The sequence below is a fragment of the Tupaia chinensis genome, unplaced genomic scaffold (genome assembly GCF_000334495.1).
Source record: "Tupaia chinensis unplaced genomic scaffold, TupChi_1.0 Scaffold000680_1, whole genome shotgun sequence".
Lineage (NCBI taxonomy): Eukaryota > Metazoa > Chordata > Mammalia > Scandentia > Tupaiidae > Tupaia > Tupaia belangeri.
Genome location: NW_006160204.1, coordinates 586,642 through 600,939, shown reverse-complemented (window position 1 = coordinate 600,939; position 14,298 = coordinate 586,642). Strand labels below are relative to the sequence as shown.

The 14,298-nt window shown below is 36.3% G+C and overlaps 1 protein-coding gene across 1 annotated transcript in view; it reads right to left on the bottom strand.

Moving 5' to 3' along the window:
- The window catches only part of NAALAD2 (N-acetylated alpha-linked acidic dipeptidase 2), a 53,878-nt gene that overhangs the window by 19,283 nt on the left and 20,297 nt on the right, over positions 1–14,298 (bottom strand). Inside the window, exons 9-15 of the mRNA XM_006160338.3 lie at positions 11,059–11,152; positions 9,546–9,644; positions 5,563–5,648; positions 5,173–5,292; positions 4,986–5,068; positions 1,660–1,723; positions 542–609 (exon numbers count right to left, since the gene is read on the bottom strand). Of these exons, the coding sequence (XP_006160400.1) occupies positions 542–609; positions 1,660–1,723; positions 4,986–5,068; positions 5,173–5,292; positions 5,563–5,648; positions 9,546–9,644; positions 11,059–11,152 (614 nt within the window). The remainder of the gene's footprint in view (positions 1–541; positions 610–1,659; positions 1,724–4,985; positions 5,069–5,172; positions 5,293–5,562; positions 5,649–9,545; positions 9,645–11,058; positions 11,153–14,298) is intronic.

Genomic DNA, 14,298 nt, shown 5'->3' with positions numbered 1-14,298 from the left:
CAGTGTTCTTTCTGCTATAAAAAAATGCCTCTACCTGATGAATATTATATACCATATACATTACAAACATATACACAATTTTTTGAAGAGAGATCTTTTGCTGTAGGGTGCACTCACCGGAGAGACAGAGAGAGAAAAAGTGATAAATCATCCCCCAAGGGTGATGACCATGCTACAATACCTTCTCCTCCATTCTCCTCTCAGGATTTTGGACATGCATACACATGCACCCAGCATGAGTTTCAAGCATTTGATTCCAGGACACAAACTGCAGTCTGTTATGTGGGAGCCCAATGCCTTAGCCAACCTGCTGCACCCCAAAATTACTAATAAGAACTGTTATAGAACAAAGAGGCTGGTGCTGCTATCTAATAAGTATGTCACATAAGTAAATCATATATTAAAGATTTTGCATTTACTTACTTATACGAGTCACCTCTGTCACTAACTTAAAAATAAGAACCATTAATTAAGAGGGAAAAAAGGCATTATTCATTTTTCCATTCATCAAAAAACATATTAAAAAGATCTCCTTATTTACCTCCTTTGTTAGTTTATACACCAATTGGTAAAGAAGGGGTGTACAGTCAACTCTAAGAGTGTAATTGCCTGAAAAATAAATAAAACACAAAAAGTATTATTTCTTAATCCAAATAAGACTCCACCTATGTTTAATTCTTTTTTTTTTTTTTTTTTTGGAGAGGTTTTTGCTATAGGGCACGTGCGCTCGCCAGACAGAGACAGAGAAACAGAAAGCGAGAAATCACCCCCCCGGGGGGATGGCCACGCCGCAATCCCTTCTCCTCCATTCTCCTCTCGGGATCGTGGGCACACACACACATGCGCCCAGTGTGAGTTTAAGCTACTGGGTCCGGGGCTCGAACTGCGGTAAACTATGTGGGAGTCCAACGACATAGCCATTACGCTAACTGCTGTTCCCCATCTATGTTTAATTCTAAGTTTATTTCCTAATTTCCAACAAGCTATAGTAGTCTTTGAATCAAAGACATCCTTCCCTAGAAGAAAAAACAGAGTGGAAGTAGTTCTTCAAAAGTGAAAGACTACAGCATGTACTTGGGGCAGAGTAGGTATCAGTGGACTCAAGTTGTTAAGGTAGGAGTTCCCACCACAGTCATAAGGTTCACTCTGTGGCAGCATTTCATAGGGAGACTTTTGCAAAGGAAGTGGAAGACTACAGCATTCATTTCTCATTATTTCACTCAAAACAGTAGGTATCAAGATATTAGACAAAAATAAATCAGAGACTAAATCATACACTTTGATATTTATCTAAAAAGAATCGCAATGCAATGAAAGCCTGGGCACAAATGCCATATGTCAGATTCAAAAGGAAGTTTATAGTTCACACTTCACATTTGTCCCTCTTCTAAAATAGTTCAGCCAAATTCCTGTAATATCTATTAGGAACAATGTCATTAATACAATTTTATATAGCAATTCAAGAAAGGCAAAGGGCAAATACATAAAAGAAATTAGAAGCAATAGTATAGTGATGAGTCATATAATTCACATAAGTCATACTTTCTCTGTGGTAAAATTAAAAATGAAGGTATTACTGAGGCATCTCAGAAAAAAAGGACATCTGAGAGTTAACAAGGGGGAATTTATAGGCTTACTTTCAATCTGAAATAAGCTTACCTTCTAGAGATGAATCTGAGTTGATATAAGCAATGCTTCTCTCCTGGAGTATTTTCACATTGTCCTACAGTTGAAGCAAAATTGTCACTTAATTCACAGTATTTACAGTTGTGAATATGTAAATAAAATAAGCCAAATAATTTTATGAGAAGGTGATTTGCATTTGCTTTTTTTTTGGAGAAGTTTTTGCTATAGGGTGTATGTGCACACCAGAAAGACAGATGCAAAGCAAGAAATCATCCACCAGGGAGGATGGCCACACCACAGTCCCTTCTCCATTCTCCTCTCTGGAGCTTGGGCCCGCACGCACACGCGACTGGTGTGAATTTAAGCCACTGGGTCTGGGACTCAAACTGTCGTTGACTACATGGGAGTCCAGCGACATAGCCATTAGGCCAACTGCTGGCCCCAGATTCATAATTTTTTTGAATCAAATACATATGCCTATCCGTAACCGTTATTTCTGAGATAATACTGATACACAGTTGATTGACAAGAGCATTAGTGCAATTAAAATAATATAGAAGAATATTATGAAGCAGCTAGCGTTTATAACAGCACAGAGTCTCAAAGGAAAACAAAATTAAAGTCGAGTTTCTTTAGTTCCAAAATCGGAATATGTAGGAATGAGAGTCCAGAATCTGACATCCAACTCCAGATTCACTGAATCACAATTACTGAAAATAAGACCTCAAAATTTATATTTGTTTTCTTTTTCTTTGGTTTCTACAGGGTGTGTGTGCTCACCAGAGAGAAAGAGAAAGAGACAGAGAGAGGAAAGTGAGAAATCACTCACCAGTGTGATGGCCATGTCGCCATCCCTTCTCTTCCATTCTCCTCCCAGGATTTTAGCCACACACACACATGTGCCTGGCGTGATTTTCAATTCGCTGGGACTCAAACTGTGGGAATCCAGCATCTTAGCCACTACACCACTGGTTGCTCAAGAAATCTGTATTTTCTAACAGATATCCCTGGCAATCAATTGCTATTATCCTTACCTACACTGAGGCTTGAGATCCACTGACATAGAATACCCAAGTAAATTTATCACTTTAAAAGTTTAAAGAAACAGGAGCTTTCTATTTCTCTATATTAAAAAAGGACTTTTTTTTAAAAAATAATGCATTTGTTGGAACCAGCAGTTAGTGTAATGGCTATGTTGCTGGACTCCCATGTAGTCAACCATAGTTCGAGTCCCGGACTCAGTAGCTTAAACTCACATTGGGCGCGTGTGCATGTGTACCCAAGATCCCGAGAGGAGAATGGAGGAAAAGGGATTGTGGCATGGCCATCCCCCCTAGGGGGTGATTTCTCACTTTCTGTCTCTCTGTCTCTCTGTCTTTCTGGCGTGCACATGTGCCCTATAGCAAAAACCTCTCCCCCCCCAAAAAAATATATATTTGTTTTAAACATATATATATATATATATGTTTACATATACAAATATATAGGGGCCAACAGATAATGTAACAGTTATGTCACTGGGCTCCCACATGGCTGACTGTGGTCTGAGTCCCTGATCTGGAGGCCTGAAAATCATACCGGATGCGTGTATGTGCATGTCCAAGACTTCAGGAGGAGAATGAAAGAGAAAGGAATGAGTCATGGCCATTCCCCCAGGGGGTGATTTCTCACTGTCTCTGTCCTTCTCTCTCTCTCTCTCTCTGGTAAGTGCAGATGCTCTAACACAAAAATCTCTTTAAAAAATACTTGGATAAGTGAAAGAATTAAAAGGGGAGGAGGACTGAGAAAAAATTAGAGGGTGAGAAGAACAGATTAGGACAAAAGGAAGTTCCGTCTGTCTCTCTTTTCCACCAATGCACACACAGATATAAGAAAATTAAGACAGAGAAAGAGTAATGTGGTCACACATGGATGGCAACATTCTGAGGGGCCCTTCACCCCCTCTGTCCAGCTAACTATATGAGAACATGTCATAGTGAAAACATTTAAAGTTGTGTGTAGTTGTGACACAATTAAGAACCATCACCTCTGCACTAGCCTGTGTAGGCCAGATGACAACTACCTTCAAGATGCCAATGTAATAATAAAAATTTGCAGTGTAAGCATAATCAACAAAGGGTAAATTATATTAAACAAGTTCATTTGATTCATATTATTTTTATTACATTAAAAGTAATGAAAGATGAAATGAATCAGGATGAAAGCATTTAAAAAGTAAACACAATGGCCAGATATGTATTCTATGCTTCAAAACAACTTCAAATTCTGGACTTAGAAATAGTGTAGTTTAGGAAAAGTAAGTAATTACATAGAGCACCTACCTTTATAAAAATGCATGGTCTTACCTTACACATTTAACAATTAGAGATTACTTGAAAGAGAGGCTAAGGGAAGAAGATGAAAGAAAGAGGGACACTTAAAGAATTAAGAGCCAGTGACAAATGAAAGTCAGTTATTAATATATGCAAAGACAAAAAATATGAAAAGTAAAGTTGTAAAGTTAGCCAATTTACTACAGTAATTCAATTTAGAAAATTATCTCCTTATACTTAACAATTAGGCACATACCTATTGTGAACTGAAAAAGATACCTATGGTTATAATTTTATACTGAATCTGTAAATATGAAATTATAATTAAAGTACAGTCATCTTCTTTTTTTTTTTTGAGAGATTTTTGCTGTTGAGTATGTGTGCCCACTAGAGAGACAGAGTGACAGAAAGCAAGAAATCACCCCCCAGAGGGGATGACCATGCCACAATCCCTTCACCTCCATTCTTCTCCTGGGATCTTGGGCACACATGCACACATGCCCCACCTGAGTTATAAGCCACTGGGTCTGGGACATGAACTGCAGTCAGCCATGTGGGAGTCCAGTGATATAACCATTACACCATTTGCTTGTCCCAGTACAGTCATCCTCATATAACACTTTATGTTTCTCATATGGAAGAACTCCAAAAAAATCTTCCAAAACTTTAATATTAGCTCCCAGGATCTCTATCAGTTATAACTACATCAATTCACTTGGAAAAAATTGCTTGATAATTTTGATTATTTTCTGAGTTTATTCATTTTACTTATGTGTCATGGAACAATACAAATAGAAACTATTAGGTTGTGCATAGAAAAATACATCATGGCTTTTCTGACAACCCAATAAAATTCTGTGACAAGAATAAATCAAATCGTTTGTAGCCAACAAGATTATTCTGTTATGAAAGTAAAAACTATTTCTTAAATTCTCTAGAGTTGAATTAAAACCATATTAGGTCATGGAATCTGTTGGCGATAATCCTGGAGTATGTATGTATTAGTCCCTGTAGGCTAAGAAAGTAACAGAAACCTGTCTTATTTACCTCAGCCCATTCAGTGGAACCCAGAAGTCCAAATTCTTCTGCATCCCAGCTGGCAAAAATGATAGTTCTTCTAGGTCTCCAGCCTGTAATTATTGTTAACATACATGGTTAGGTACACCTGCCTAAAAGTAAAGGTAAATGAAGTAAGTCATTTTCAGTCATCACCTCCCAAAGAAGCATTATTTACCTCTACTCATGAGCTTTCCAAAACTCTGGGCAATTTCTTGTAGAACAGCAGTCCCACTGGTTGGGTCAATTGCTCCAAACACCCAGGAGTCTCGATGACCTCCCAGAATAACATATCTGTCTGGAAAATAATGTGCTCAAAACAACAACAAAACTACTACTCTGGGTATGTATATTATAAATAATATTTGTTTTCAAAATTAAACTTGTTCTTGCTTGAGTTTCCTCCATAGAAAATGCTCTAAAGCAAAATCTTTGTTTACACTTGGACACTTTTTGCAAATCTAGTAGTTTCGGATCTCCCAGAAAAACATAAATTATTGAATGAGATCTTCTCTAGTTCTTTAATCATGGTAAACACAAAGTATTTTTTAAAAGTTTACTGACTCACCAGGTTCCACATATCCTCTGATAGTTCCAATTACATTGTAAATTCGGGTAACTTTATTGATGTTATGAACATTCATTCTAACTTTCCTAGAATTTCAAAAGGAATAAATTACTTTGTATAAGGTATTGTGCGTATTAATTTTCTTTCATTTTATTATGGAACATCTCAAAACTACAAATAACTGTTCAATAGGATAATAAATTCTCATATATCCATCACTTAAATTCATTAATTGTTTTTGGGTTTTTTTTTGGAGAGGTTTTCGCTATAGGGCGCGTATGCTCGCCAGACAGACAGAGAGAGACATAGAGACAGAAAGCAAGAAATCACCCCCCAGGGAGGATGGTCACGCCGCAATCTCTTCTCCTCCATTCTCCTCTCGGGATCTTGGGCACGCACGCACACGTGCCTGGTGTGAGTTTTAAGCCACCGGGTCCGGGATGTGAACCGCGGCCAACTACGTGGGAGTCCAGCGACATAGCCATTACGCTAACTGCTGGTCCCCCTTAAATTCATTAATTGTTAACATCGATGAATCATTTGCAAGTAGTTGCAGACATCATGACAATGTACTCCTAAGTACTTATGCATGCACCTTAAAGTTAATTTTTTTTAATTTACTAATTTTCTGGGGTCAGCAGGTGGCATGGTGGTTAAGGAACTGAACTTCAAATTACAAGGCCAGCTGCAGTTCAAGTTCTGGACCTGCTGGCTTGCTGTCTCACTGTCCCTTTCTTTCTCTCTCTATCTCTCTCTGATCAAATTTAAAAATAATAATAATAAACTAAATTAATAAGTAATTTACAAATTTACTAATATTTTATGTCCCTCTTCCCTCATATCTATATTATTTATTTACAATTCAAAATACTCTATTATTCAAAATGTCTTAGATATTCTAACACTGGTGGCTTGCTTTCTCACTGTCCCTTTCTTTCTCTCTCTCTCTCTGATCAAATTTAAAAATAGTAATAAAGCAAATTAAATAAGTAATTTAAATTTTACTAATATTTTATAACCCTCTTCCCTCATATCTATATTATTTATTTACAATTCAAAATACTCTATTATTTGAAACGTCTTAGAGATTCTAACACTTTTAAATACACCACACTTAATTATAAAAACAAGGAAGACAGCCCATTACATAATAGAAGAAAAGTATTTGAATCCTTGTCTTTACATTCGTATTATTTCCTGTTACTGAGTAATTTTATTCCAGACTATGGAAGTGGCATTTAAGTACACTGTTTAAGAGCCGACTTGAGTGTAGTCGATAAGAAGCACGATGAATTCTATTATTAAATATAAATTTGGAGGGCTGGCCCCATGGAGTCCTTTCATTAGGGAAAACTAAGTTACTTCCTATTGGTGACAGCAATGATAGGGATTTAGGTTTATATATTGTCATTTGTAGTATTTCTGCATGGATTAATGGATTATCAAGATCTTTGTAGGGTAACTAATAACAGAGAATCTGGTTTTAGTTTTTTTGTTGTTGTTCATCATTTGTGTGTCTATTCATTTGAACTTGAATCAATTACGAAGGCTATGCCTCCAGTGAAAGAGAACAGCTTTTTAATATCTAGACCTGGAAGTTATTGTGTTTCTCCATTTACTTTTCAAAACTATGACCAAGACTGTAGAACTAAAGCTATGCTTTCTATGTCAGTATGTTTCTGTTTATAAATCATCATGCAAGTGTGAGTTTCACTGTATATTTTCCTACCTCTGGAGGGCATATATAAACAAGATCACAAAGTCTCTTAAATTAAAGGAGCATTGTTCTAACTGAATTATAGAGAAAAATAAATACTTACAGAAAACAAATCTAGGAAAATTCCTATAAAATAATAAAATTGAACTTCCAATACTTTAAATATTCCAGAATAAAAAAAAATGTACAGAGTCAGACCATGGCACTGATGCTCTGTGAGGCTGATTCATATAAGGGTTTCCTGATTCACATCTGGAAAACTCCCTGCAGATAGAGAGTGTGCCCATGATCCAGGGCTGGCTGAGGCTATGGGTGGATTGGCATTAGATCCCTGTTGGAGGTATCTGTCTGTCTCTGTCTCTCTCCCTCCATCTCTTTCTTTCTCTCTTTGTCTCTCTTACTCATGGAAGAAATTTTTTAAAAAGTCCTACAAAACTAAAAAGTAGAAGAATTCACTAAACTCTAAGAACCCAAATTCATAGTTAAGGTAAATTGTTAGCAAACTAGATTGATGTAGTAATTCTGATTTAATAAAAACAGCTATGTCTTCTCTGAGTTATCAGTATTCCGTCTTCTGCACTTTAAGCAAATAATTTTTTTCCTTAGAGGTTTTTGCCTTAGGGCATGTACACTCACAGTAGAAAGAAAAGGACACAGTGGGAAGGAACACAGAAAGTCACCCTGCAAGGGGGGTGTAATCCCTTCTCCTCCATTTTCTTCTCAGAAATTTGGGAAGGCACCTGGTGTGATATTCAAGCCACTGAGTCTGGGACTCAAACTGCCATAAACATGTGAGTCCAGCAACATAACCATTACACCATATGCTGGTCCCCAGATCAAATTTCTTTTCTTTGTTTTGTTTTAAGAGTTATTTTACTTAATTTTATTCATCATCATTATTGTTTTTAAAATTCGATCAGAGCGAGCGAGAGAGAGAGAGAGAGAGAGAAAGTGAGAAAGCAAGCCGCCAGGTCCAGGACTCGAATCAGTCAGCCATGTGAGAGTCCAGCATATCTTAACCATCATGCCACCTGTTGGCCCCAATCAAATACCTTAAAGATCTGATCATGCCCTACTGTTTCACAAATCTGTATAAGCTGATCTCTCTAGCTGGTATTTTTCACTTGCCTTGACCCAATGGAAAATCTTTACTTTTTCTTTAAAGGTATTCAATAAACACATATTCTTTGACTCTATCATCTCTATAGTAGTGTTATCATGTGTTTATAACGATAATAATTATAATAAATTGATTGAGCCTTATAGTAGTTATATGGTCTCCCTATTTTAATCCATTTAACCTAAACAGTAACTGGTCAATAAATGTGAGCTCCTTTCTCTCTTATCTTTTACTCAGTCCCTTACCTAACCTAGTGATTCTTGCCATTTTAATTATTATTTGAAAAAAAATGTTTTAAAAAATGTTATATGTGAGGCCAGCATGGGGCATGGTGGTTTAGATGGACACCCACATGGCAGACAGTAGTTCAAGTCCTGGACTTGGTGGCTTGAAAATCATGTGTATGTGTGTGTGTGTTTGTGTGTGTGTGTGTGTATGTACCAAAAATCCCAGGAGAGAATAAAAGTGAAGGGACTGTGGCATGGTCATACCCTTTGGGCAGTGATTTCTCACTTTCCCTCACTCTGTCTCTCTCCAGTGAGTGCATGCACGCCAAGGGGGGGAAAAAGTTACATTAAACAGAAATTAAAAAAAATAATAAATCACTGCTTGTTTAACCTGTAACTCACATGTATGAATGTTTGAGACTCTATGCAGTTACTATTGTGATATCACTTTATTTTTATTGCCAGAGGGCACATGTACTCACCAGAGAGAATGAGTGCCCAACCCCCCCAGTGGGGTATAGTCAAGCTACATCTTTTTTCCTCCATTCCTAAGTCCTGTCAGGATTTTACGCATGCATGTACATAGGTCTTAAGTGTTTTTAAAGTCATTGAGGCTAGAATCTGAACTACGGTCAGCCATGTGGGATCGGACTGCCTTAACTGTTTTAGCCCAAAATTGTAATATCATTATTGGAAGATATGTCATTCTGTAAATACATCTTAAGTGATATAAAATGATAGATTGTTCAATAGTGAAAAAAAAGAGAAGCAAAATATACCTAATAAAACAGTTATCTTCTCATTAAAAAGCATATGTAATATAATAATATATAATTATTCCAATAATGCTATCTATCTATCTATCTACCTATCAATACATCTATAACTTGTCCAGGCTATTAAAATAATGCAAAATTACCTAGAAGAACCACTTCCAGTAAAGCCAGGCCCAATATTGTAATGCACATTAAGAGCTCCCTTCCAGCTTTCATCTGGTGCAGCAGATCCTCCTAAATGGCTGTCAAGAGAAAACAAAAATGGCAGAAAAAGGCTGAGCATCACAATGGCCAAGGAGAAATTGTGAAATCTGATGATAATATTTCATTCATACACCTAAGAAATATTTACTGAACATTTACTAAGTGCCAAATACTGTCAAAAACCCCTTCCCAGGGACCAGCAGTTGGTGTAATGGCTATGTCACTGGACTTCCATGTAGTTGACCGTGGTTTGAGTCTCGAACCCAGTGGCTTAAATTCACGCTGGGCAGGTGTGCATGCATGCCCAAGATCACAAGAGGAGAATAAAAGAGAAGAGATTGCGGCCTGGCCATCGTCCCTAGTGGGTGATTTCTCAAACTTTCTGTTTCTCTGTCTCTCTCTCTCTCTTTGTCGTTCTGGTGAGCACGCATGCCTTACAGCAAAAACCTTTCCAAAAATAAACCCCTTCCATGGCAGAGTTACATTTCAGTGAAAGAGCCATACGTGAGATAGATAAGTTAAATATGTAACCCATTAGTAATAAGTGCTAAGGAGAAAAAAGTAAACAATGAGGGCAGTTTCCTTACTCTTGACCTTAATTATTTATGTGGGGAAGTACTGGGTCCAAAAAATCTTGAATAAATTAATTTGTAAAGAAGAGGCTGATTTCAAAGTAGGCACTCATAAAGCAATTATTAAGTTGTGCTGGTATATATATTTAAATAAAAACGGAATTTAGGAATATGTGAAGAAATATCAGTCATAGAATACAACAGCTAAAATTGAGATTTTACCATAATGTCCAAAGTAGTGTACCTATGTGATCTCATAATGACCCTACTAGAGAGAATATATTACTTTCCTCATTTCACAGATAAGGAAACTGAGAAAGATTAAACAATTGTCCGAAGGTAAAACATCTAGTATGGGTATAAACACATCATTAAACCAAAGGTCAGGTATAAATATCTAATAAATATCTAAGAAATTGAATGACTTTTAAAAAGCTGAAATCAGTTTTCATTTTTATCCTCAGATACAGTTTTAGACCTTCAGGGTAGACGGCCATACCACAATCCCTTCTCCTCCATTCTCCTTCTGGGATTTTGGGCATGAATACACATGTGCCTGATATGTTTTTCAAGCCACCATGTCTGGAACTTGAACCACAGTCAGCCTTGTGTGAGTCCAGTGCCTTAACCACTGCACCACCTGCTGGACTCACTGAGAAGTTCATTTTTAGCAAACAGTAATGTTTTATTATTTCTTAATCACTAAACCGATTGTTTTTCTCTTCTGGAATAAAAGGATGCTATGCTGTTATTCCTACTTCAGGAGATATTTTGATAGAAGGCTTTACTTTTAATGTAATTGGGTTATATTGATTTTAGATTGGAAAATGACACCTTAGTGCAAAATATCTTAATCTCACATCCAACAAGAAAACTGTACCGTAATAACATTTCTGCGTCATTATATCCAATGGGATGCACAGGTATTTTGGGGATTCCCACTCCTTCTTCAACATTAAGTCTGAAGGTGTACTCTACAAAAATCAAGTGAAAAAACTGAAAATAACTGAAGAATTTGAACAAGGCACATACAAAGATTTTTTTGTATTCCTGTTACAGATTTGCTACACATATGTAATTATATCAAAATTAAAAGTTTCAAAAACAATCTAATGATCATTTTACCTCGTATGCCCTAATATCCAACAGTAAGAATTAAATCTTTTTTTTTAATAGATCACAGATTAGTTCATTTTTTAACACCCGTCATGCCATGAATTCATAGGGAATAGGTTCCAGTAGCTCAGGCTCCTTTCCATTGGTTCTCACAAAGTGTGCTTCTCCGGGTGGAGCAGGCTGGCGCTTCAGTTGAACCCAGGTACCTTTCTCTTTGGCTTCTTTCTTTTTCTGGTCATTTTCCTTCACACATTTTAGGAAGCTATCTCTGCTCTTAGAATGTTTAATATACTCAATACATACATTGATTCTCTTGGCAAGAATCTTGCCCTTAACTTGTTTGTTCACAACAATGCCAACAGCATGCTGGGTAACATTGTAGACTCTTCCAGTTTTGCCATGGTAACATTTGTGGGGCATTCCTTTTTGAACAGTACCCATTCCCTTAATGTCTACAATATCACCTTTCTTGTAGATTCGCATATATGTAGCCAAAGGAACAACTCCATGTTTTCTAAAAGGCCTAGAGAACATATATCGGGTGCCTCTCCTCTTTCTCTTTGTGTTCGTCATTTTTGTTAATTACTGGAAGATGGCAGTTCCGGCCAAAAGCTAAGAATTAAATCTTTGACATTTTAAGGTAAAGTCGAACAAAGATATTACAGATTCTCAAATTTGTTCTGAGATTTCACATAATTCTGTTTAATTTAGAGAATATTTTATTCCTTTAAGGATATCTTGAGTCCTTCTTAGAGACGTTTGAATTAACCAGATGCCCAGAAAATACATGCTAGATTCTGAATCTAGAAATAATTGAGAAAGAAAAACAAAAGCAAATTTATGACAACTTAGAAACAAATTATAAAGATCTTATTTAAATCAAGATTGAAAAATATTGCCAGCCTTAAGACCTGATTGAACTTGGGCTTTCAGCCAAGGGGTAAAAGGAATAGGATTTACCTTCATGTCTAGACAATTTAAAAACAACAAAACAAATGAAATAGCAGTTCAAGTATAAAAATTTTTGTTATTATTGAAGAATCTTTATAATTAGGTACTGAAACAAAAATTTTAATACAACTAGAGAGAAATTCAGTAAGTATATAAGACTTTTACATAATACTTTCAATTCATCTAACCTAAAACAAGATACACACTCTTTTCATAGATTAGATAGACCAGATTATAAATCATAAAATTTGTCTTAATAATTGCAAAAATCATACAAAGTATGATGTCTGTAACAATGGAATTAAATTTGAAATCAGTACTAGAAAGACACCTGGAAAATCCCTGGATACTCAAAAAATAAATAACACACCTAAAAATAAACCATAGGTCAAAGAAGAAATAAAAGAGACATTAGAAAGTATTTAGAACTAAATGAAAATACAATATATCAATAGTTGTCACATATAGATAAAATAGCGCATATAAGGAGCGACAGAGCACTAAAAAACTTAACTTTGAACATAGGTTTTAAACAAATGAGACCAAATTCTGCCTTACGAAACTAGAAAAGAACAAATTAAAACCAAAATAAGCAGGAAGAAAGACATACTAAAGATCAGAGCAGAAATCTAAGACACAGGAAACAAAATGTAATAATAGATGGGACCAGTAGATGGGGTAATGGTTGTCACAGGTCTCCCATGTAGTCAACTGCAGGTCAAGTCCTGCATCCAGTGACTTAAAATTCACACTGGTGGGACCAGCAGATGGCATAATAGTTATGTCATTGGACTCTCACATAATCGACTGCAGTTCGAGTCCTGGACCCAGCATCTTAAAACTCACACTGGCACATGTGTGTGCATGCCCAAAATCCAGAGAGGAGAATGGAGAAGGGACTGCAGTGTGGCCATCCCTCCTGGGGGTGATTTCTCACTTTCTGTCTCTTTGTCTTTCTCTGTCTGTCCAGTGATTGCATGTGCCCTAGAGCAAAAATTTCTCTCAAAAAAAAAAAAAAAGAAAGAAAAAAAGAAAAAAAAATTCATGCTGAGTGCCTGTATGTACATGCCCAAAATCCCAAGAGAAGACTGAAGAAGAAGAGATTGCGGTATGGCCATCCTGACTGGGGGGCTGATTTGTCACTTTTTGTCTCTCCGGTGAGTACATGTGCCCTATAGCAAAAATTTCTCTTAAAAAAATAATAGATATAATGAAACCCCAAGCTGGTTCTCTGAGATCAATAAAACTGACAGATCCTTAGCAAGACAAATCCTGGGGGGGAAAAAAAGAGAAAAACAAAGATTGCCAATTTTATGGATAAAGAAGAAAATATCACTCCAGTACCTATAGAGAATTTAAAAGAGAGAGAGAGCATTATGAACAACCTCATGGTTACAAATTAGTTAATTAGTCAAAATCTTTGAAAGATGAGAACTATCACTCAAGAATAAATGTCATGTATTTAGTAAAGAAAATCAATTTGTAATCCAAAACATTCCTACAAAAAAACTCAAGGTCTAGATGGATTCCTGAGAAATTCTATTTATAGATAAAACTGAACCCATTCTATTGGGTTATCAGAGAAGACATGATATATTTTTCTATGCAAAAATGTATTATGGCTTTTCCAATGACCCCCACATAAACTTTTACAGAAAAGTGAAGAAGATGGAATAGTTCCTAATTCCAAAATGCCAGGATTACTCTGATACCAAAATGCCATAAAAATATAAAAAAAAAGGGTCAGCAAGTGGGATGGCAGTTACAACGCTAGAATCCCAAATGGTCAACCACAGTTCAAGTCCCTGGCCTGGCAGCTTGCTTTCTCACTTTTTCTCTCTCTGATTAAATTAAAATAATAATAAATAAAATTAAATAATTATTTTAAAATATACATACATATATATTTAAAAAACTATAGGTCAGCAATCCTTATGACCATAGACAGAAATACTTTTTTTAAAGAACTATGTTATTGGGACCAGCAGTTAGCGTAATGGCTATGTCGCTGGACTCCCCTGTAGTCGACCGCGGTTCGCGTCCCGGCGCCAGA